We start from the raw sequence: 17,239 nt of genomic DNA, 5'->3' as shown, positions 1-17,239 counted from the left end.
CCTTCTAATCACAGAGTTGCTCCCCTGGTAACCAGCCCATCCTTCAGTTCAGTTGCTCAGTCGTGTCCAACTCTGCGACCCCATGAATCGCAGCACGCCAGACCTCCCTGTCTATCACCAACTCCCGGAGTTCACTCAAATTCATGTCCATAGAGTCTGTGATGCCATCCAGCCATCTCATCCTCTCTCGTCCCCTTCTGCTCCTGCCCCCAATCCCTCCCAACATCGGGGTCTTTCCCAGTGAGTCAACTCTTCACATGAGGTGGCCAGTGTATTGGAGTTTCAGCTTTAGCATCAGTCCTTCTAGTGAATACCCTGGACTGATATCCTTTAGAATGGACTGGTTGGATCTCCTTGCAGTCCAAGGGACTCTCAAGAGTTTTCTTCAACACCACAGTTTAGAAGCATCAATTCTTTGGCACTCAGCTTTCTTCACAGTCCAACTCTCACATCCATACATGACCACTGGAAAAACCATAGCCTTGACTAGACGGACCTTTGTTGGCAAAGTAATGTCTCTGCTTTTGAATATGGTATCTAGGTTGGTCATAACTTTCCTTCCAAAGAGCATCCTTAGGTGCTTCCAAGTCTCCTCCTTACAGTGACCTTAGGGGCACCTTTAAGTATCTCATCTCTTAAGAAGTTCTAAGCATTTAGGGAACTGTGATCCAGGAACCGTGGATCAAAAGCAAATACATATTTGGTCACCTGAATATATATGTATTTCATTTCAATTATAATACTGCACATCCTAATGTAGTATAACATATGTTTTTCCTAAGTGATTAATTTCATGCAATTCAGATTTTACATAGTGACCTACCTGTTGTTGTTTTTACAAACCCTGTGAATTTTCTAACAGAAGTCCTGGAGGGGACTTGGGTGCCAAAAAGAAAAAGAAGAAACAGAAGAGAAAAAAGGAGAAACCAAATTCTGGAGGCACCAAGTCAGACTCGGCATCCGATTCCCAGGAGATTAAGATTCAGCCGCCTTCAAAAGTGAGAACTGTGTTTTATTTTAATCTCCGTGGTGTTGTATGCCTGTGAAAGTGGGTCTGAGCAGCTTAGGCGAGCACCCTTTTGGGGCAGAGGTGTAGTTAGGGTGTTGCCATCACCGTGTACTGCATGGTAGGGGTCTCTGTGGGATATTTACAGCTTTCCCAGGACTCACGTTGGTACCTAGATAACTAAGCAGTCCATACTGGGCTTCTGTGTGTGTGTGTGTGTGTGTGTGTGTGTGTGTGTGTGTGTGTGTGGTCTGCCTACATCTTGCCCTTTCTCAGCAGACTAGTATGTAGCTTGTAATCATAGAAGGAAGTCTCAGTGTGACTTCCTAACTCTTGTTAGGTTTTTAAGTTACACTTAATGTTTGATTCCTTTTTGTTCAGAAGATATTCACATTTTTTATTTTCCTGGGTGTCTGTCTAATTACTTGAATACAGCACCATCAGGCAGCAGATTTCAGCGGGAGCCACCATGGGTAAGTTTCATGTTGACTTTGCCTTGGACCAGTCTGCAGCGGCCAATCCAAATTCCATTGCCAGAGGGTGGAAATAACCAAACCAGAAGTGGTCTAGCTGGGCCCTGTGTCCTGTATCCCTCTGGAGGTGCTGATGCCAGATGCCCCTTCCTGGGGTCACCCCAATCACCCTGGCTGCAAATAGAGACCTCGTGTGCTAGGCCCAGGAAAGACAGAACTCTTGGTGCCAGACACAGCAAAAAGAGGGTAGAGTTGGGCGTGTAACAAAACAGGTTATCTGGTTGTTGTAGCTCCAGGTGGGCTGGGGAATGCATGGTATCCTGGCAGGAGCTCGGTCCTGGCCCTGTTGGCCATTGAGCCAGGTGCCTCTGCCAGGCTCTGCCCCTCCCAAAGCTACCCAGCTCACAGGCTCTCGTGAAGTCGTAATCAGACCATCTTTATTATGTGGTGTTTATACTGTATACATGGCAGTCATTATGGTTACACAAGTTTTGTGGGGTCTAAATTTCTTTCTTACACAAAGTTTACATCATATGACAGTGGGTGAGTCTGGCAGGTGGTCTTGTTGTTGTTGTTATCAGTTTTAAACCTAAGGACCAGGAATCACCAAGAAGGAAAATTACTTGCCCCAATTTTTCCTTGACTGCTTTTGTGGGGTGAGAAGAAAGTACAGTCTCCATCAACAGATTTTCAATCTGGTTCTCAGATAATAAATAGTCTAGCCACAGTTATAGGTTCCAAGGTAACTCGTATAAGCTGGCAAGATATCTTTTTTATTTCTCAAGGTTGCTTCATCAGGTAAATGTAGTGTCACTTACATGCATTCATGACTATCTCCTTATTCCTTCTGTCCTCACCACCAGCTGCTGCCAGTCCCCATACCCCTGGTGATTTTGGGTCCTTCCCCTACCTCTGGTCACTTAGAAGAATGGGAATTTGGGATTAGCAGATGCAGACTCTTACATATAGGATGGATAAACAACAAGGGGTTTCCCTGATAGCTCAGTTGGTAAAGCAACTGATCGCCTGGGTCAGGAAGATCCGCTTGAGAAGGGATAGGCTACCCACTCCAGTATTCCTGGGCTTCCCTTGTGGCTCAGCTGGTAAAGAATTGCCTGCAATGCTGGAGACCTGGGTTTGATCCCTGCGCTAGGAAGATCCCCTGGAGAACGGAAAGGCTACCCACTCCATTGTTCTGGCCTGGAGAATTCCATGGACGGTATAATAGTCCATGGGGTTGCAAAGAGCCGGACATGACTGATCGACTTTCACTTTCTTTCACAACAACAAAGCCCTACTGTATAGCACAGGAAACTATATTCAACATTCTGTGACAAACCGTAATGGAAAAGAATATGAAAAAGAATACATCTGTGTATAACTGAGTCACTTTGGGGTACAGCATTGTAAATCAACTCTACTTCAAAAAAAATTTTTAATTAAAAATAAACTGAGTGGATGAATAGAATTTTAAGGAAAAGGAACCAGGCAAGGCCAGAGGAATTGCTAGCATGTTGTGGTAGAGAAATTCTTTCTTTTTTAGTGAAGTCAAAATTGCTTTAATGTGGGCTTTTCTCTACATCTTAAAACCTGAGGCTCCTTTCCCCTAAACTGATGCCAGCTCAACATAAAACCATCAATTACAGTGACTTTTAGAGATTCTTTAGTTTCAAGAATATTGTGGTTTATGCTCAAGAACCAAAATAAAATGATATTTGGGTTCTTATACACTTCATAGTGATTAAAGACTTGGACATTTTTCCCATGGTATTAAATTGGAAACTAGTGGGCAAGGAGTACAGTTGATGTTTAGTATTTCCCAAGGAGCAGATAAGGAGAAAGAGAGGCGTGTCTGACTCTCACATCGGAAATACAGTAGTGGGAGACTAATGTGGGATCCTTACCCAGTCTCTCCTTTCTAAACACTCCATCTGGTGCTGCTCCGGAAGGTGACTGGATAGGTTTAAGAGTTTACCATAGCCGAGTTTTCTGCTCTGTCACCGTGGATTTGAAAGTTGCACTTACTTGAATCTACTCTAAGAGCATCATCTGTGAAAACACTGAATTACTGTGTTGTATACCTGAAGCTAATAGAACATTGTAAATCAACTAGACTCATTTAAAAGAGAGCATTGAATAGTGAGCACTGGGATATAACTACTTCATAAATGGTGATTTTATATAAAGACTGCTGGTCAGCCTGCTTAGGCAGAAGCCACTCTGAGGGTTTCTTTATGGAGACGGGCTACCGTCATTGGCTTCCTTGAAACAAAGATGCTGATGCATGTTTGTTATGAAAGAGTTAGAGTTTGGTATATTCATGTTAGAGGATTTAACTCAAATAGCAGGAAAGAATTACTATGGCAAATTCAGTACAGACACTATAGATATATTTTTGTAAGACTAGGTTCTACTTGGCCTATTGTAACGTAAATGGATGCATGTTCAAGCATAATTTAGCTTAAATATACTGTCCTCTTACTTTCTGTATAAGATGTAAGTCTCTTCATTGTGTTGTTGGGGGCTCAGGTGGATGTAAATTCATTTGGCTAGAAATCTGTTACTTTTGTGTTGGAGGCTCAAAGGAGATCCAAAAAGAGACATCTAAAACTACAATAAGTCAACAACAATGTAACTTGGTTAAATTAGTATGTGTAATTGATGTGTGAACCTGATGATTTAGACCTCAATCAAAATATAAGGTAGACAGCTTACAAAATTTGTGGTAGGCCTGAGTGATGCTGTTAGGTGTCCAAGTGGAGATATCAAGACTTTAACCTACTTCTAGTTAGATTCCAGCACTTTGTTTCTTGGAATCATTTTAGGAGCAAGAATCTTTAGGGAACCTAGTGAGTCAAACTACCACAGGATGATCTGTATTAAATATTTCGTACTGGGGCTTCCCTGGTGGCTCAGATGGTAAAGAATATGCCTGGAATGCAGGAGACTCGGGTTTGATCCCTGGGTCGGGAAGATCCGCTGAAGAAGAGAATGGCTACCCACTCCAGTATTCTTGCCTGGAGAATTCTATGGATAGAGGAGGCTGGTGGGCTACAATCCACGGGATCACAAAGAGCTGGACACAACTGAGCGACTAAGACTTTCACACCGAGTCAAACAAGTCAGCTTCCCAGATAAAAGGATTTGCTCCAGGTCACCGACTTCAGATTCAGAATTGAACTAAGTCCAGACCTGCTGTTAATAAACCACTGAGGGTCAGTGGTACCTTTCCTTGGTGCCTGTGATGCTGACAAAACCTGAAAGCTCTGAGACTCTTTCTAACCACTTCTGAACCCACAGTGAAGAGCATTCTTTGTATGGCATCAAAATTCTAAAACTCATCAGTAATTTTGCATGTTGAGAAAACCTCACCAATTTCCATATTCAGTATTATGTCCCACTCTCATTTCACATATAGTCTTATTTTGTAAGAAGTATTACATCATTTGAGGGATTTTCCAGAAAAAAAAAAGAGCTATGGAATATTCAGAAATGACAGATATTGGTTTTAAGGAAGGAACTTTAGTATTTAAAGGCATTGTCAATTTTATAGACTGAGGATACGCTTTACTCAAAAGGAAGGTTATTTACCACACTTGGGTTGGGGTGAACAGGCTATGGTTGCAAAAGGTTCTGAATTCGTGGAGGAAACTGCACATCCTCATTGAAGGATTTGTTTCTGGTGGAGCATCCGAATTAGTAGTTGGTGGGGTGTGGTCCAGGATAAGGCATCCTTTGAGAGTCCTTTCTTGATGAACTTCCTCCTGCCATGTCCACCTCGCTTCCATTCTAGAAGTTATTTCTTTTGTCCCTGCATTGCTCCTGCCAAGCATTAACTCCAGCAGTGAAGCCAAAACCAGGGGCTGACTGGCTGCTGTTCGATGCTCACGTTTGCACTGCATGGCAGCCCTTTCTGCTGCTCCACTCACATGAGTAATTAACCATGAGGACCATTTGCAGATGTTTGGGAAACTGAAGCAAGCATTGGCTTGATTTACTAGAGATTTTCCAGACTGTCAGAGCCCCATTAAAACTATAGGACTGTTGTTGTCTTTATCCTGTACCTTTGCTTATATTTTAATATGTTAGCATACTTGAGCCCAGGGTCCACGCTTAGAGGAGGATCGTGCATTTTTCCAGTGAACGCTGTAGTCTCCGAGGCAGGCGTGCATGTACCTGTCCTAGGTTTGGGAGCAGCGGCAGCTTCCTCATACTCTGTGTCTGTGTGTCTTTGCTGTTGTAGAATTCCACCATCCCAATGCAGAAGTTGCAGGATATCCAGAGGGCAATGGAGCTGTTATCTGCATGCCAGGGCCCTGCCAGAAACATTGATGAGGCTGCCAAACACAGATACCAGTTTTGGGACACACAGCCGGTACCCAAACTAAGTAAGCTTTTCTGCCTTTTCCCTCTGCAAACAAAGCTGGGTTAACAACAAACAAAAAAACACAAAAAGAGACTTGATTTCACTTATATGATTTGTTTCAGACCACAGATTGAGTCATATTTTTCCTACTAAAATAAATATTGAGTGATGACATTGGCTTTTAGTAACAACAATTTTAATATAACTCTTGTGCCTACAAAAAATCTAGTGTCCCCACACTTCAAATATTAGTGTATGGAGTATATACACACAGAAAAGAGGAGTCTCCCCCACCGGCAGTGTTTTGGTTCCAGTCTTCATGGAGTGGTTTTTCCTTCTACATAAATTTTTAGCAGTCTCACCTCAGTTATCCCAGAAGACACAGGAAATTTGCCTATTAAATCTTACTGAAATAGAAGATTTTGCTCTGTTTAACAGCAGGGTTCTGAACATTCACCCATGGTGTTAATGATTGCCAGTGTGATAACACTCCAGTATAAGTGAATTGGGACGCCTTGTGAAGGCCTTCGTAAGGGCTCTGGGTCACGTCAGAACTTCATTACTAGTCCTCTTCCCGCAGTGCCAGGCCTGCTCCATCATATTTCACTTAAACTTCTACCACTTAAGTTTCTGTAAACATAATTCCATTGTTACCCTTTCACATTATGCCAAAAAAAAAAATATTGGCCAAAAAGTTCATTCAGCTTTTTCCATACCATCTTGTGGAAAGACCGGAATGAACTTTTTGGCCAATCCAACGGACGCTCTAAATGCCATAAAAATGTTTATCAGTGTATTACAAGCTCAACCTGTTGCTTTGACTTATGTTTATATAAAGATAATTCATTGTATCATTTCTATATATTTCTTCAATGATAGTTCCAGATTCAAATTTTAATATTTAATGTATAATATATAATATTTAATATAAGGGGTTCATTGCCATCCCAAAGTCTTATTAGCCAAGTTATATACAGATAGCCAGTTTCATCAATTATAAAGCAGGAAACAATTGTCCTCCTTGCCTTCAAATCATGGATTTCAAACTTTAAAAGGGACTGTTCCTTTCCCACCCACGCCCACCCCACGCAGCTTCAAAAGCAAGAGCTTCAGAGCGTGAACAGAAGCAGAAAGCAATGATCCTCCCTTGATTTTAAGTCTCTAGAAATTATTTGGTGAGGAAAGGCCCTCTAGAATGAATTTACTGGATTTTAAATGACACTGAATTGAATGACCATTCATTGGCTAAAGGGAATGAAGGTTTATTGATCTGAATGTATTGGGTTTGGCTAAACGCTGCTGGTGGCTTTTGGGTCATGGCTCAGGGGAGAAAAAAGTCTCTTTAGCTGCCACCCACCCCAGTGCACCACTCCTCTGCTCACCTCATTTTAGCCCCTCCCCTAAATCCTTGCCTGGTTCTCGGGTTCCTAGAACATTCTCTATGCACCTCAATTAAGGCAGAGCCAGGTTAATGGCCGAAAAAGGAACCTGAGGTTGGGGAGAACGTTTGAAAGTCAGAGAGACTATCTCATCGTCTCTCTCCAGAGCCCTGTTCCACTTCAGTCAAACACACCCCGCTGTTTGGAGCTGCCTGAATGGGGTGAGCCCCTGGTGTTGTGTACATCAGCCAAGCCCTAAGAGCAACTCCCCAGGGACCCCAAGGGAGCAGCTGGGCACCTGACCACTGGGGCTGACCTGGGGGAGCCTGAGGTACTCGTGGGATGAGCTGGTAGACTAGAGATAAGATGAATATGCAAAGTCAGGGATTAGGAGGAGAGAAAAGAAACCCTTTAGGGTGGGTACAAACTCTGTGACTTTCCCCTGTAAAAAGGTCTGTGATGGTAGGAACTGTACCTGAAGGTCACTTATTCAGCAGATGTTTGTTGAGTGTCTGTAGTAAATGCCAGGCGCTGGGATGCAAACACAAGAGATAGTAGAGGGAAAGCAGGGTAAACGGTGAGCAGGTAGGGAGGACGTATCCACAATAGGAAGAGCTTTCGTTGAGGGGGATGCTATGAGGAAGTGGTGTGTAACTTACATCTGAAGAAGCTGGAGCGGCTGGCCACGTGAAAGTCAGGGGACAGCCTTCTGAGCAGAGGCCCAGCCCGAGGGAGGTCAGTGGGGCGGATGTGCTGAGGCTCGCCAGACAGGCAGCAGGCCACGGCCAAGGGGCTGGATTTTATCCCAGCCACACTGGGAGGTTCCAGAGGAGGGACTGGAAAAGGGCCCCTTGGTGGAAATCGCTGGAGACACTGATGGCTTGAACTGTGCTGCCAGCAGCCCGGACAGAAGTAGACCTGAACTGAATTTTGGATTGTGCTGGGAGGGGTCAGAGGTCACTGCAGCCCTTGCCCCCTGTTTGTTGAAAAACAGTTAAAAAGAAAACATCTCTAAGACTGTCACAGCAAACCTACATTGCCGGCAGTTGTGCTGTATGATCAGTCTCTAGTTGGAGGCTTCAGATTGAGGAATCACTATTGTTTTCTTGTGTCCAGTTTGCCATCGGATGACGAGTAATTTCTCCGGTAATTGTTCAGATAGCAGTTACTCTCCACCTCCACATAACTACCTTACCCCCCTGTAGAGGTAGCTGAAACAGTACAGTATTTTTAAAGATTATGTGAAACTCAGTAGCCCTAAAGCATGCTTTTGTTTCCCGTAACTGACCGGTTGGGGTCGTTGGAACACTTTGTAATTGAATCGTCTCTCTGTTGTTTTTTTTTTTTTCTCCTTCTCCCTGGATCTAGATGAAGTAATAACGTCTCATGGCGCAATTGAAGCTGATAAAGAAAACGTGCGTCAGGAACCGTACTCCCTACCGCAGGGTTTTATGTGGGACACTTTAGACTTGGGTAACGCCGAAGTGGTAAGTGAAACCTCAGACCTCAGGCCCCACACTGGCTTGGGCTGCTGCCGCACGGGGCCCTAGCATCACAGGCAGGACGCGTGTTTGGTCTCATAGCTCCGGGAGCTGTACACCTTGCTGAATGAGAACTACGTCGAGGATGATGACAACATGTTCCGGTTTGACTACTCGCCCGAGTTCCTGCTGTGGTGAGTCTGTGGCTGCCGGCGCCTGGTGGGGATGCGACTGCAGTGGGGTTGGGCCGTCTCTCTTTGTCCCTGTTTTCCTGGACACTCAGCGCACTCGTTTTCCTCGCCTGTGTTGACTACAGGGCTCTGCGTCCCCCAGGCTGGCTCCTCCAGTGGCACTGTGGCGTCAGGGTGTCTTCAAACAAAAAACTGGTGGGGTTCATCAGTGCCATCCCTGCAAACATTCGGATCTATGACAGGTAGGTGGTGAAGCTTGTCCCTTGTTGGTTTTGACGTATTGCTTCTCCAAGAATTGTGGTTAGAATAGGCTTTTTCCCCCACAATGTCTAACCTATTTATTTATTAGAATATAATTGCTTTACAATGCTGTGTTAGTTTCTGCTGTACAACAACGTGAATGAGCCATCAGTTCAGTTCAGTTCAGTTGCTCAGTCATGTCTGACTCTTTGTGACCCCATGAATCGCAGCACGCCAGGCCTCCCTGTCCATCCCCAACTCCCGGAGTTCACTCAGACTCACGTCCATCGAGTCAGTGATGCCATCCAGCCATCTCATCCTCTGTCGTCCCCTTCTCCTCCTGCCCCCAATCCCTCCCAGCATCGGGGTCTTTCCCAGTGAGTCAACTCTTCACATGAGGTGGCCAGTGTATTGGAGTTTCAGCTTTAGCATCATTCCTTCCAAAGAAATCCCAGGGCTGATCTCCTTCAGAATGGACTGGTTGGATCTCCTTGCAGTCCAAGGGACTGTCAAGAGTCTTCTCCAACACCACAGTTCAAAAGCATCAATTCTTCGGTGCTCAGCCTTCTTCACAGTCCAACTCTCACATCCATACATGACTACTGGAAAAACCATAGCCTTGACTAGACGGACCTTAGTCGGCAAAGTAATGTCTCTGCTTTTGAATATGCTATCTAGGTTGGTCATAACTTTTCTTCCAAGGAGTAAGCGTCTTTTAATTTCATGGCTGCAGCCACCATCTGAAGTGATTTTGGAGCCCCCAAAAATAAAGTCTGACACTGTTTCCACTGTTTCCCCATCTATTTCCCATGAAGTGATGGGACCAGATGCCATGATCTTTGTTTTCTGAATGTTGAGCTTTAAGCCAACTTTTTCACTCTCCTCTTTCACTTTCATCAGGAGGCTTTTTAGTTCCTCTTCACTTTCTGCCATCAGGGTGGTGTCATCTGCATATCTGAGGTTATTGATATTTCTCCCGGCAATCTTGATTCCAGCTTGTGTTTCTTCCAGTGCAGCGTTTCTCATGATGTACTCTGCATAGAAGTTTAATAAGCAGGATGACAATATACAGCCTTGACGCAATCCTTTTCCTATTTGAATGAGCCATATGAGCCTCCCTCCCCCTCCCCCATCCCACCTCTGTAGGTTATCACAGAGCACTGAGCTGAACTCCTTGTGTTCTACAGCAGGTTCCCACTAGCTGTCTGTCTTACACATGGTGGTATATATATGTATATATATGTCAGTCCTAAACTCCCAATTCATCCCACCCTCTCTTTCCCCCATGTGTCCACACATCCATTCCCTACATCTGTGCCTCTCTTCCTGCCCTGCAAATACATTCATCTGTACCATTTTTCTAGATTCCGTGTGTAGCATTAGTATACAGTATTTGTTTTTCTCTTTCTGACTCACTTCACGCCTTATGACAGCCTCTAGTTTCATCCACATCTCTACAAATGGCTTTTTTAAATGTCTGAGAACATGTTGTTGATGATAGGGGAGGTTGTGCATGTGGGGAGGGCAGAGGTACATGGGGACTCTGTACTTGCTGCTCAGTTTTGCTGTGAACCTAAAACTGCTCTAAAAAATAAAGGTTGTGAATTCATTTTAAAAGGTTGTGTACAATAACCAAAAAAAGACAGTTGTATTTTTCTCCGTCTTTCTCTGCTTCTCAGTCTCATACACGCACACACAGGTTATGTATATATGTACCTAGTAGAAAAAACAAAGATATAAATCGGTACTTCAGATTTGTTTCTGGGGAGGAAATTACTTAAAGGATTTTTTTTAGAAGTCTTTTTATCCATAGGATATGTATGTTCCATTTTTACCCTGGGTCTCCAGCTTAGATAGTCAAAGATAGAGCTATGAAATGCAAAGATTTAGTGCATAGGTCTCTTTACATTTCAGTATGTTGGGTGATCTTATTTACTGCTGAAACGTATTTGATCTCAAGGAATATTTTGTGCCTGTATATCTGGAACCAGAGCAGCAGATGGACTTTGAAGCTCTAGAAGATTTATTGTCGCTTAGAAAAGCACCAGCTCTGGCCTTGTCAGGGTGCTTCCCAGGGATCCCAGAGATTGCATTATACTCCAAAGCAGTGTCTTATTAGATTCTGCATCTGGGTGACCCAGTTTCTGCCATAATTGTATATGTTACAGGAAAAACAGATATAGAAGCTTTGAGGCACAGCTGATCCAGTTTCTAAACTGAAAACTTTAGAACAGACCCAAGTTCTCAGATCTATTTAGAACAAGAAGGTTTACATCTCCACAACCTAGAGTTTATGATCATTTTGGTGCAGGCATGTGGGGAATAGTGTGTCAACCTGAATTTGTGAAATATCTAAATGTTAGAATATTTTCCTTAAATATTATGTTAAGGGAGGCCTTTCAGTTTCATATTCTTTGAAATGTTATAGGTGTTATCTCGTTTTTTAAAAACGTTCTTCTCTTACACTGGCTCTAATTTTCAACACCTTTCCTTCTTAGTGTGAAGAAGATGGTCGAAATCAACTTTCTTTGTGTTCATAAGAAGTTGAGATCAAAACGGGTAGCCCCAGTGTTGATTCGAGAAATAACCAGAAGAGTGAACCTGGAAGGGATTTTCCAGGCTGTTTATACCGCTGGAGTGGTTCTTCCAAAGCCAGTGGCCACGTGCAGGTATTAGCATCACACCTTTATCTTGCACATCACCTTTGCCTAATGCTTCACGCCTCCTTGCCATGTTTCTATAAGTATTATTCTCCACCCTTGTAACCTGGAAGGATTTTGGCTGACCCATGGTGATGATGTTGGTTGGTAGCAGAGATGGAGATACAGCCAAGAACCATTAGCCCAGTATTCTTGCAGTAAACCCCACAGCCACATGTGTATGAATGATGCTGTGTGTCCATTTCTGGGTCTCTTCATTTGAAAGGCTAGTTGCTGCCTTGGGAAACCCAGGGCATCAGTTACTGGGAGATGTCCCTGTAGTACCATTTTCTTTCCTTCTTGAACACTCAGTGTTGTGCCAGTGCTGTCAGGAACCACTCCAAAAGCTTAATAAGCATCTAGCCAGAAAGCCTGAACATACTTGTCTGCTGTGAGTGAAAAGAAGGCTAAAGCTCTGTTCTTATTACTTGATTATTTCATCTGCTCTTTTCAAGCTTTCAAAAGTTAATCCAGTAAGAAAATCACGTATCAGATTTTCACTTGACTAACCTGTTTCTAGAGCATCAGAAACAGTCTGTGTCCCTCTACTATTTTTTAAAAATTTTTTGTATCTTTTGGCTGCGCTGTGCAGCATACAGGATCTTAGTTCCCCAACCAGGGGTTGAAACCTCAGCCCCTACATTTGCAGTGCAGAGTCGTAACCACTGGACTGACAGGAAGTCCTTCCCTCTCCTCTATTTTTGCATGAGTGTATGCATGCCTGCTCAGTCGTGTCCAACCCATGCTACCCTATGGACTGCAGCCCGCCAGGCTCCTCAGTCCATGGGATTATCCAGACTGCAGTGAGTTGCCATTTCCTCCTCCAGGGGATCTTCCCAACTCAGGGGCTGAACCCAAGTCTCCTGCATCTCCTGCATCGGCTGGCAGATTCTTTACTACTGAGCCACCTGGGAAGCCACTACTATTTTTATTGACTCAAATAAGAGGAAACTTCAGGAAAAAAACTTCAGAGTGTAAAAGACAAACCTGTAAAATGCCTCTCTCCTATTAAATTATTCATAAATAAACAGAATAAATAAGACTTCACAGGTATATTTTAATATAATCTGTAATCATTCATTCCAGTACCTAAGCCAGAATCATTTGAGAAATTCAAACTCATTTCTCAAAAAGTTGTTTTCTTCCATGTGCATTATATAAATGTGAAGGTTACTAACTTAAGGGAGTATTTTCATGTTTTTAAAGTTTTTGGTTTGCCTTCTTAGAATCTGTGATGGTCATTCAGTACTTACAAACTGGACATTGTCAATATTTCTTCTGCAATTTTAAGATTTTTCTATATTAAAAGAGATGGAAGGTTACCAATGTCAAAGGAGCATAACTGGAACATCATTTCGAGGTAAAAAATGACAGATAAAATAATTACATAGGCAGAGGACCAGGACCCAGCACTGCACCAGGCCCTACATGATGTTTGTTCAATACTTCTGTAACAGCTGAGCTGAGACAAAGAGTAAAACTTGGAGAGTTAGAAATCAATCAGACCTTAAAGCCTGTATTGTATTTCAGATACTGGCATCGATCACTAAACCCCAGAAAATTGGTAGAAGTGAAATTTTCTCACTTGAGTAGAAATATGACTTTGCAGAGAACGATGAAGCTGTACAGACTTCCAGATGTAAGTAAGAATGGCTTGCTGTTTTTTGAAGCTGTTAACAACTGAAACTTTTAACATAAAAAAGAATTATTTGCAGGAAGCTAAAAACTGGTTCATGTGTCTGAGGATGTGAATATGTAGCTAAAAAGACTTCAGAGAACCTCAGGGCCAGGAGGAGAGTTCACCAGGTGTTGTTTTTTTTTTTTTTTAAGGTTTTTTAAAGGTCTTCAGTTTGGGGTTGGATGGGGTTGAACTCCAGACTTGTAGGTTTTTAAATTTTGAGCACTTATATTCTATTTAGGAAGAGGGAAGAAAAGTTCCAGCTTCTGATGGTTTCTTAGCACATGGACTTAAGGAATAAGGTTTAAAAGAGAAACCTGGGGAGAGGAAATAATGTCTTATTGAATTAGCATCGTTTTAAACTAGAAACTTCCCAGTGTGAAAAGTTGTCCCTTAATATGGGAAATTTTAAATGTGCTTACCAGTCTTGGCTTTTATTTGGGGCTCAGATGGTAAATGAGTTCTCCATCGCTCCATAAGAAACTACCACAAAGGTAGAAGCTGAAACCAACACATGTGCTATCTCTTGGCTTCTGTGGGTCAGGAATCAAGGCACAGCTTAGCTGAGGTCTTTGCTTCAGGCTTTCTTGTGAAGCTGTCATCAAGGCATCAGCCAGGGTCAGAGTCTCGTCTGAACACTTGACTAGAGATGGATCTGCTTTCAAGCTCACATGTCTGTTGCCAGCCTTTCCTGGTGGGCAGCTGGACTGGGGGTCCTCCATTCCTTGCTGGCTGTCGGCCTGAGGCTGCCTCAGCTCCTCATCGGTGGGGGTTCTCTGAAGGGCAGATCACAATGCATGGGGAGAGTCTACAGAGAGCACCTGCTAACAAGATGGAAGTTAGAATCCTGTGTAATCAATTCACAAAGTGAAATCACTGCTGCCATATGTCATTGGTTCCACCCACACTCAAGATAAGTGGATGGTGTGGGCGTGACCTCCAGTGAGGGTGGGCGGGCATCACTGGGGCCATCTTGGAGTCTGTCCACGCAGATGGGATCTGTAGTGTGAAGTTTTGATTTCATCAGAGCTGTTCTTTCTTTTGGGTTGTAGTAAGTACTTTAACTCAGCTGAGGGATTCACATAGAGTATAGCCATGTTCCTCCAAACAAGGTGGGGAAGGACTTCTTCTATGGAGGAGGACTCCAGCTCCTCTTGTCTTGGACCAGTTGTGTGTTTACCAGAAACACATGATCAGTGGCTGCACGGATTCAAGTCTTTCTTTCATCAACAGAATCAACGCATTTCTGACTTAGGCAGACTTTCATAAGGAGAGACGTGGAGATGAAGGAAACCAGGTGTTCCGGGGCTTCCCACCTGGCAGAGGGACCAGAAGGCACGGTCTCCTTTCTGTCTAAGCTGCAGTTGCAAACAGTGGGGCTTGAACTTGTGAACTCTCTGCCTGTCTGTAAGGCCAAGGACCGAGGGGAAACATAGTTTAGCACAGAGGGAAATAAAAAGGGCAGGTGACATAACGAGGGAGGGTCCCCGTGTCCTGGGAAAGGAGGACCAGGGCCCCTCAAGCTGGGGTGACAGACATGAAGCTAAGTATATGGAGACTCTGGAAAATGCCCTGAGGGGTCACACCATTGTTATGACCATCACAATTTACTCATCAACTAGAAGGAACTTCTGCTAATGGCCAAGTTCCAGAGACACTGAGAAGGGTGGGCTCACATACGGGCACAAATGGCTGTGAGGAAAAAGGGCCCTGGAGGAGCATAGCACACGGCTGAGACAAGACACAATTGATGCTCAGCGTCCTCCTGGCCAAGTGTCAAATGCTTTGCTATCTGCGAGTTAAAATAAGAACTGGAAGCAAGCCTCCTTTACCCAGTAGGGTCGAATGCTGTTCTACCTTGGTCTCCCCTGATTTCAGTTTCTCAAACCTAACTCTGTTCAGCTTGTGTGTAAGAAAAGCACCTCCTTGTCTGTATAGTCACCTGAAGTGGAATGAAGCATGAGGAAATTGAGTAGCTGTCATCGGTTTATCCAGGATGATTAGAGTTAGAGGTGCGGAAAGTTATTTTTTCCTTGACTTTGTCCATCGGGCTCCGTGTTCTTGTACAACAAGCATCCATCAACTCACAGGCAACCAAGTTTTGAAAAGTTGGTGATAAATTGCTGGTCGGACATTGGTGGTGAAAGCAGAGTCTGGCATCTTGGTTGCAGTTAACTCGGTTACAGAAGAGCATGCCTCTTCCAGCCATGGTGCTGTGGTGACTGCCTTTTTTCTTCCGCGATAAGTCAAGCTGATAAAGTGCTGTGATGTATATTAGCATATTCTCCCAACCACCTTCTGTTTTAGTATTCTTACCCCAAGGTAAGAAGGTATTCTTATTTGGTATTGTATAGACGCAAAGACTGAAGCTTGTGAAAGTTATCCAAATGGCTCTTGTTGGCTTGTTCCAGCCTCCTTTACTTTTTAAGTCATAGGGAAGGAAAGAAAACTAAAGAGTAAATTAACTTTTTTAAAAAAAGAGAGGGTAGAGGAGATGCAAGTAGAGACATTGAAAAATTGGAAGGTGCCACCAGCAGCAGCCTTGGTATTGGGCTCCTGGCTTAGAAGCTGGATTAGGCAGCAAAAGCCAGACTACCTCCTTCTCTCCCAGGGCCAGACAGTCACATTGTTTGAGAACATTTTTGTATTATGAAGTGTAGAGAAGAGCCTTCCTGAACACAGGTTTTTTGTTCAGCCTCATTTTCTGATTTGTTGTAACTGTTTCAGCTCACCGTGCCAGCTTTATGTGTTGATCATAGACTATACAAGTTAACACTGATTGTGGCCGATGTTATGCCAAACAGTTAACGTCTGTAACCTCATTTATTATTCACAGTGATCAGAGGGGCAAGTCATTGTCCCCAGTCACGGAAGAGAATGTTGAGACACAGATTGATTTGCTCAGAGTCTTCCAGTCAGGACAGAACCATCCCCACCAGCTCATGCCATTAGCTACCATTACCAACGAGACTAAGATTTCCCCAAGAGGAACAGTTTCCCGCCTTTTCAATGTTGGGTTTTCTTTCTTTTTTTTTTTTTTTTACTGTTTTTATTTTTTGGCCACAAGACATGTGGGATTTTAGCTCCCAGACCAGGGAATGAAACCTGCACCCCCTGGGGGCATTGGAAGCTCAGAGTCTTAACCACTGGACCGCCAGGGAAGTCCCAAGGTAAAGAAATTTGAAGGAGATAAAAAGCAGGAGTCAGGTTACTCTCCTGCAACACTTTACGTTGTGTTGCAAGAAGTGTATGCCTATGAAGAAGCCATGCTGAAACAGATATTCTTGGTTTAGTAACTGTAGGGTTTTGTTTGTTTGTTTTTGTTTTGTTTTGTTTTGTTTTTTTTAGAGTGTAATGTCTTACTGCTCGTTCTTAAATCAAAAAAGTATCCATAATCAAGGCTTACATCTCTACTCTGAAATCTTGGCTCCAAATTACTCACAGCACATAGCTTGATGGAGAACAGCACTGCTTCTGTTTTTTAATAGGGCTCTAAGCTTGATTTCCTTATATACTTACAAGCAAATTTTATACACATTTCAGTGTATGGAGAGTCCGATGAGTAATGCATACTAGTTCAACCATGGGAAAGTAGCTCTGATTCAGAAATAGAGTTTGCTTATGAAATTTAAGATTTTCTCAGTTAAGTCACTGGAAATTTTTTTTGTTTTTTATTGAAATCTCAGAAAACATTGTCATTTGACTCTTTCAGATTATGCCAAAGCT

The 17,239-nt window shown here is 43.3% G+C and overlaps 1 protein-coding gene across 2 annotated transcripts in view; it reads left to right on the top strand.

The window, feature by feature from the left end:
* Positions 1 to 17,239, top strand: part of NMT2 (N-myristoyltransferase 2) — a 56,591-nt gene that overhangs the window by 26,700 nt on the left and 12,652 nt on the right. Inside the window, exons 2-8 of one of the 2 annotated variants that reach the window (XM_027976660.3) lie at positions 863 to 998; positions 5,723 to 5,867; positions 8,593 to 8,711; positions 8,808 to 8,899; positions 9,022 to 9,138; positions 11,635 to 11,805; positions 13,366 to 13,474. In XM_027976660.3, the coding sequence (XP_027832461.1) occupies positions 863 to 998; positions 5,723 to 5,867; positions 8,593 to 8,711; positions 8,808 to 8,899; positions 9,022 to 9,138; positions 11,635 to 11,805; positions 13,366 to 13,474 (889 nt within the window). The remainder of the gene's footprint in view (positions 1 to 862; positions 999 to 5,722; positions 5,868 to 8,592; positions 8,712 to 8,807; positions 8,900 to 9,021; positions 9,139 to 11,634; positions 11,806 to 13,365; positions 13,475 to 17,239) is intronic. The other variant, XM_042230582.1, reaches the window with a different exon arrangement.

The sequence above is a fragment of the Ovis aries genome, chromosome 13, assembly GCF_016772045.2.
Source record: "Ovis aries strain OAR_USU_Benz2616 breed Rambouillet chromosome 13, ARS-UI_Ramb_v3.0, whole genome shotgun sequence".
Taxonomy (NCBI): Eukaryota; Metazoa; Chordata; class Mammalia; order Artiodactyla; family Bovidae; genus Ovis; species Ovis aries.
Note: the sequence above shows the minus strand (reverse complement) of the source record. Positions and strands in the feature narration are given on the sequence as shown.